Source organism: Limulus polyphemus, unplaced genomic scaffold (genome assembly GCF_000517525.1).
Source record: "Limulus polyphemus unplaced genomic scaffold, Limulus_polyphemus-2.1.2 Scaffold5461, whole genome shotgun sequence".
NCBI classification, from domain to species: Eukaryota; Metazoa; Arthropoda; class Merostomata; order Xiphosura; family Limulidae; genus Limulus; species Limulus polyphemus.
In genome coordinates, this window is record NW_013671071.1 from 64,670 (window position 1) to 72,715 (window position 8,046).

Here is an 8,046-nt window from a genome sequence, read left to right on the forward strand (position 1 = left end):
TGTAAAGCAAGCTAAGCTCGAAATAAGTTAAATTTAGAAATGTAATTTGAAAATCAATGTAAAGTTATGAAAAATACTGTTACGACAGCGGAAGTCACGCGACGCTGGGAGCATGCGCGCTGGAGTTTCTAGAAGTATCATGACTTATCGGGGAACCTCACGAATGTCCCAGTGTTTGCTAGACGCCCTCTTTTTTTAGTATATAAGCCAGAGATGAAGAGATATGCATAGACAGATAGATATAGAGATAGATAATCGTAAGTAAAGTGTGTGAATCGCTGTGAATTATAGCGTCTGTTTATAAAAGTAGTTAAGTTAAAGTGACTGTGTATTACAAAGTTGTATCGAGAAAGAATAAACCAGTTTTAATTATGAAAGGACTTGTATCGCTGAAGTTCCTCGGGAAGAATTTATACCGGAAATTAACAAACGAGCAGATACGTAACAATATATATAAATCCAGGGTAATAAATATTTCAATAAACAAAGGAATCACGAAAAAAAAACAAAAAAAATTAATTCCAAAATATTCCGTCGTATTTAAACTAGAAAATCACTAACCACGTCCAATAATACTGTTCAGCTGTGTCTCGTGAACTTGTTACAGCTCAAAGTACGGTTCTTATTCACTTGTTAGATCACGAGATTACAAATCGTTTGATCATAATTTACATAATCTATTACTACATTAATAATATCTGTAGGTCACCACTAGGGGAAACTGATCTCAGTTTAATAATAAATACATATTTACTCAAACTAAACGTGATCAACTGGAAATTGAGTTAGCGTTTTAAATGTAACTACAAATTCATAGATAAACTAAACAACAGAAGGAATAATAAATGTATGATAAACAAAACCAAAACCAAATAAAAACAGAATTTATTATCTCACAACTTTACGAATATTCTGCGCAAGAAAGTATTAAACATTCATTTTTTTACAGTTATTTAAATAAAAAATATGTTCATTACTAATATAAAATTTAACTCTTACAGGATTGGAAGGAAGCTGACCTTCTTCCTGTGCGTTTTTGTCACCCTGGTGAGCGGAATTGCTTCACTCTTCGTACCGAATTTCATAGCATTTCTTGTGCTCCGAATGGTCAATGGAGGGCTCTCACCAACGCTTTTCCAGTTACCATACATCTTGCGTAAGCTACGTTTCTTCCTGTCTTGTTTCTTTTCATTAGAAGCTAGAAGATCTTTCATCTAGGAACTTCTGAATAACCATACTGGTTCCGGATGGTTTGTTTGTTTTCCTGAACATCCACAAAAACGGCCAGGTCAGACACAGCCGTTCGTTATTTGGAAGTCCAGATCAGTTGATACCTCCGGATCATCAGTCCTATGCACTAACCGTTAGGCCACACTCAGGTTTCAATGGAGATGGCGAATGTAACATTTGTCATACAAAATATTAATCACTGATGTTACGTAACTTTTTGCTATAAAGTAACTATCTATATCCTACGATGTTATTTGTTCGTTTATTTCGTCATAAAAACTATATACGTCCATAATTGTTAAACTGATAGAGTAAAGAGAAGAAACCAACAATCTCCAACTCTTGGGCTACTCTAATCTAATAGTATTATTTGGCTACCAGTCTTATAATGTCCCCAAATGAGGAGTGCGATTTTGCGCAATAAGACGCGAAATGAGGACCATTGGATTCACAATCTGACACATTTATTAAAAGACCCCCCCTGCCCACTTGTTTGTTTTTGAATTTCGCGCAAAGCTATCTGCGCTAGCCGTCCCTAATTTAGCAGTGTAAGACTAGAGGGAAGGCAGCTAGTCATCACCACCCACTGCCAACTCTTGGGGTACTCTTTTACCAGCGAATAGTGGGATTGACTGTCACGTTATAACACCCCCATGGCTGAAAGGGCTAGCATGTTTGGTGTGACGGGGATTCGAACCCGCGACCCTCAGATTGCGAGTCGAGTGCCCTAATCATGTGGCCATGCCGGACCCCCCTGCCCACACATTGTTAACTTATAAAGGACACAATGATACCACTAAAGGTCATTTGGCCAAAACACTGACCACATATCTCTTCTTCCTTTACAACGATTTTGGACTTTGTTTGGTATTTTCAGATTTTATGATTGTCTTCTGTATCAGTGGTCATTAGTAAACAGTTTGTTTAAATTTGTTTCAGTGTTTGAAATAGTGGGAACAGACAAGCGTACAGAGATGATGACTATTGGTTCTATTGCTTGGACAGTAGGCCTGTGTACGCTTCCCCTCTTCGCCTACTTACTACGGAACTGGGTGTTGCTTGGATTGGTCACCACGTGTTTCTGTATTCCCTATTTCTTGTACTGGAGGTACGGTAATCAGGTTAAAAAAAATTTACTTTTTAAGTCTAGAACGAATTTATTCTTAAGCCTTGCTTCACTATTTGTATGCCTTTCACCAGATAAATGTAAATACAATACTAGCAGTAGATATAAATATAATAATTTTAAAACTAAGTCAAAACTCTATATTGCTAAGACGGCCCATCCCCTATTTCTACAATGATAGTGAAATTTTAACAACGCCATCTAGTGGCTAATTTGATAAAATGGAGGACACACCTTAACCCAGCTAGTCCTTCTTTCTCTGGTTAAAATTTCACTATCATTGTACGCCATCTAGTGGCTAATTTGATAAAATGGATGTCACACCTCAACCCAGCTAGTTTTTCTCTACAATGACTTTCACAACGTCACTAAAATATTCACGATCCTCTGTAGTTTTCCTTTGTTATATAGTTTGTTTCATACAATCAGGTACAATAAAATAATTTAACTTTGCCTGTCTAATCCCAGCTGCATGACAAGTTTTATACACACGCACAAGAATAAATATAGGCAGTGTAAGGGGAGGGGGACTTTCATATGTGTAGGTTTTAGTGTTAAATTTTTTTTTCGAATAATAAGTTTTTAAATTATGTTATTATAAAGTACTGTCGGTGTTGTTTCAAAAGCTAAACACCAAACTCCAAATGTTCGATCTTTCTGTTTTGTTTCTACGACAAGTTGACTGCAGCGGTATTAATATATAAATAATTAACTCAGATTACTGAACTGGAGTAACGTTATCACAACATGTAAGATAAATATACGAAAGACAGGTGTTGTTGTTATTAAATGTAAAATATAAGGTCAACATTTTTTTCAGGTTTCTACCAGAGTCTCCTCGTTGGCTTGTGTCCATGAAACGATATGACGAAGCAGTAGTTATTCTGACACGAATAGCCGAGAGAAATGGAAGTCCTGTACCTGATAATCTTGTAGAGAGGTTAAAGGTGAACATTAGATAGTGTGTTGTGTTCAAACTAAATCGTCCCGTGTTAAACACGACATCAATGTGTTAGGACTTTGTTGACAACGTACATTAGGACTGTGTTAACAACATACGTTAGGGCTACTAGAAGAATTACCCACCCTCCAGGCAGGTATAACTGCTAGTTCCTGAGGAAGGTTATTGGACTTGCAACCTTTTCTGGAATTGTCTGACAGTTCTACAACAATGTACTCATACTTCACAGTCAATAATGTTCACCATCCTTGAGAAAGAGGATTTTATTGATATTTTAGTTTAAGAATGAGCTATCATCACAGTATTACATCACAGAGTAGATTTTATTGAAGTATTTCTTTGTAGACACAGTTATCAATGAAAGTGTCTTGCTTTTCTGTTGCAACACTCACGAGATGTTCACTAAAGAAATGTAAATACTTTTTGTAAGTTTGTTTTTTGATTGTTTTATATTTGAAACTTACTCCTTTGTGTGTAACTTTTATTGGTTAAATCTGAAACATGTCATTTTTGTGGAAATTTCAATTGTTTTATTTATTGCTCAGCTATAAAAATATTACCCAGTTATGATTGGTGATGATCGGTGCGGTAGTTTCATCCGAGTTTTGGACGTATACATCACAGGCTCCATTATAATAAGATGTTAACAACGTACTGGGTCTATGTTAACAACATACATTAGGACTGTGTTAACAACGTACATTAGGACTGATGATGACAAAACCTTGTCGAAACGTTGTACATTTGCTGTTATGTTAAACTTATATTAAAGTTTTTCTTCATTACCCATTCAAGCCGTCTCCAACATTATTAGTCTCAAAGTGGGTTTCTCGTCCTCGAATTTGTACTGGGTCAATGTTAACAACGTACATTAGGACTATGTTAACGTACTGGAGCTACGTTAACAATGTGTTAAGGTCATGTTAACAACGTACTGGAGCTGTCTTAACAACATACTGAGGCTGTGTTAACAATGTACTGGGTCAATGTTAACAACGTACATTAGGACTGTGTTAACGTACTGGAGCTACGTTAACAATGTATTAAGATCATGTTAACAACGTACTGGAACTATGTTAACAACGTATTAAGGTCATGTTAACAACGTACTGGGGCTATGTTAACAACGTATTAGGGAAACTCGTGAGAACACAGCTGGTCCTAGAGTACAGGGGCAAGAATTAATGGTGGGCCCCACTGCTACAATGTACATGAAATTATATATACAAAAAAATATATAACCATGTATAATGCATCTGAAACTGAATTTTAGTAATGACCTACCCAGTTTTCAAACATAAAAAATTAAGCAGATATAATAATATCAATGAAAAAGAAAATATAAAATTCTTGTTTAAGTGAGATTAAGTTTTCTTCCACTATCACTGGTTCACTCATCTATAAGGTTTTTGAAACCTCTTGCTTCCTCTCAAGACAACCAAAGAATTGACTCATTGTTGATCGCAAACATGATTTTATTAATTTCAGTTTATTGAAGTAGCATTCAGCACTAGCCACTGTAACTGGCAAGGTTGGGTAAAGTGGGAGATCAACAACAACTTTGGGAAAAACTGCATCATATCCGTAATTAACCAAAAACTTTAATAACTATATGGCTCACATTTCAGAATAGTTATTTTCTTTCAGAACTTATTTTAGAATTTTTAACTCATCTATGATTTCAGGACCAGTGTCTTTAAATTAAAAATCCTTTGCTGCCTGCTCTAAATTTTCATTGGAGCTGTTTTGTTCTATTAAATACTGAAGGAATTTGAAGCCATCCATTATTTTGGGAATATTACTAAATCACTCTTGAAGTTACATCAGTATATTATCAACTAGTGTATTGAAGAATATAATTCTGGAGTGCTGTTCTGGGTCACAAGGAGTTTCAACGTCAGAAAGTTCATCATATTGTCTTTTTCTTCTGTGTAGTCTCTTAGATGGAAAATTAGGGTTGCCACCAACTTCTTCAACAGCTGCCTTTGCTTTGACAGCGTAACGTGATCTCCACGTTCTCCAAGTGGTTTACAACGTATAATGGCGCAAATAATAGTTAGACACAGTTCAAAAGTCAATAAAACAATAAAATTTAAGTACAAATAGATGTATATTGTTACGAGTTGAAAGCTACTTAGGACAAACGAATGTAGTTTCATGTTACAATTTGAAATCATTCTAGAAAGAAAAACGGTAATCTAGATTAGTTTAATTTTTTTTTATTTTGGTGGTTACGAGGTCAGTCAAATTGACCGACCTTGTATAGAGTTAGGATAGAAAAAATAACAGATAAAATATAAGTTTTACTGAATACAAACATTTAAAATATATCTAGGATGCTTTAGAGATTATGCAAATGAAACTTGAGATTTTTGAGACGAAAAAAAGTATTTTTAATCTTAACATAAAAATCACTTTGCACGTGGGCTAGTAAAAAAATACTTAATATATTCAATGACAAATCTTTTTTAATTTATTAAAAATACTTCACTAAAAATATGATTTTTGTGTGTGAAAGACTTATAATGTTTACTGAAAGTCTGCCAAATTTTGTGCAGATATACACATTATATTATAAGTTAGTAGTATCAAACTATAAAGACTAAACGAGTACAAAGAGGTGACGTGGTCGGTCGAATTGACCGACCCTTATTGAGAAAAATGAACTAAACAGGGCCTCATTTGATTGGGGACCGGTTGCCTCGCACCCGTTGCACCCCCCCCCCCCCAAGGGCGGCCCTGTGTGAGAATAATATTAGATCATACGAAATACAGAGCACCAGCTTTATCTGCAAGTTTAAGTAGTGTAAAGAAAATACATCCCTCGTGAACGATCTTTTAGCACCCGTACTTAACCTCTGTGTTTTAGTAGAAGACGTAGCATGTAGTTGATATACTAGTATCAACTTGGTAAAACCCTAGACTTCCAAATATTTCATCACTTATTATTTTCCTTTGGATAGTTCTAGTAATGGAAATGTTGACGTGGATTTTAAATGTTGATACGTTGTCACCTTTTACTATGTTTGTAGTTGCGTTTCTAACAGTGCAGGAAGGAGGTTCTGAAACTTGATATTGTTTGAATTATACGAACTGGCTTTCTATAATACTCTCTAACCAGCTACTTAGCATTTGATGAATATGGGTTTACATTTTCGGAAAAAGCAGTTCATTTCCTTTCTTTTTTCATTTTCCAGAACGTGGAAAAAGAGGCTGCGAGAGAGAAACAGATTGACACAGCACACAATGTGACAGTGTTATTTCGGTATCGAAATTTAAGAAAACATTTTATTTTTCTAACCCTAATCTGGTAAGTTTTGACTTTAGAAAGGACTAATGTGTAATACTTTAAACGTTATTATCTTAAAGGAAAATACAATTAAAACAAGACGATTTTTTCACATAGTATAAGAAACATTAGTAAAATATTTACAACTGGTACGTCATAGCTGTAAATAATAAGCAAATTCAGCTCTGACAAAGCATAAAAATCCAAAGAAAGAGTTAAAGTCGTTGAAGAGAGAACATAATAATATGACACACGTTCGTGTATATCAGAATTCATACAGTTGGATTTCCATTACGAGAACTGATAACTAACAATTTAACATTTAAAAACTTTTAGAATTCAGACAATAGGTTTGTTTTTCTTAAGCACAGAGCTACACAATGAGCACAATCTGTGCACAGAGCTACACAATGAGCACAATCTGTGCTGCGAGTGCCCACCACGGGTATCGAAACCCAGTTTTTAGCGTTATAAACCTTCAGACTAGCCGCATAGGAATTTCGTTGCAATGACTGTTTGCAGGGTTTTTAGTTATTTATCATTTAAATATACTTAGTATTCAGACATTATGAAATTTTTACAATGTGTTTTTTTTTCTAGAATTATTAGTTATTAAATATTTAAAACGTTCAGAGTTCAAAGGTTAAAAATTTTATTTAATAGAGTCTGATTACAAGATCACGGCCTTTATACATCTATTTTTACTTTTGTTTATCATCTGAACAAAGTTTTCCCACAAAAGTTTAACTTATTGAGTTAATCGTATCACATTCAGGTATAATAAATATTATAGTTATTATAGTTGTTATAGTTATTATAGATATTATAGTTGTTATAGTTATTATAGATATTATAGTTGTTATAGTTATTATAGATATTATAATTATTATACTTACTATAGTTATTATAGTTACTATAGTTATTATAGATATTATAGTTATTATAGTTATTATAGATATTATAGTTATTATAGATATTGTAGATATTGTAGATATTATAGTTATTATATATATTATAGTTACTATAGATATTATAGTTGTTATAGTTATTATAGATATTATAGTTATTATAGATATTATAGTTACTATAGTTGTTATAGTTATTATAGATATTATAATTATTATACTTACTATAGTTATTATAGTTACTATAGATATTATAGTTATTATAGATATTGTAGATATTATAGTTATTATAGTTGTTATAGTTATTATAGATATTATAATTATTATAGTTATTATAGATATTATAGTTGTTATAGTTATTATAGTTGTTATAGTTATTATAGATATTATAATTATTATAGTTATTATAGATATTATAGTTGTTATAGTTATTATAGTTGTTATAGTTATTATAGATATTATAATTATTATAGTTATTATAGATATTATAGTTATTATATATATTATAGTTATTATAGATATTATAGTTATTATA

At 32.9% G+C, this 8,046-nt stretch overlaps 1 protein-coding gene across 1 annotated transcript in view; it reads left to right on the forward strand.

Moving 5' to 3' along the window:
* LOC106472605 (organic cation transporter 1-like) overlaps positions 1-6,627 on the forward strand; it is a gene marked incomplete at its 3' end in the record, with an annotated part of 11,080 nt that extends 4,453 nt beyond the window's left edge. The window contains exons 3-6 of the mRNA XM_013933258.2: positions 1,002-1,156; positions 2,170-2,338; positions 3,177-3,303; positions 6,515-6,627. Of these exons, the coding sequence (XP_013788712.2) occupies positions 1,002-1,156; positions 2,170-2,338; positions 3,177-3,303; positions 6,515-6,627 (564 nt within the window). The remainder of the gene's footprint in view (positions 1-1,001; positions 1,157-2,169; positions 2,339-3,176; positions 3,304-6,514) is intronic.
* Positions 6,628-8,046: the final 1,419 nt, after the last annotated feature.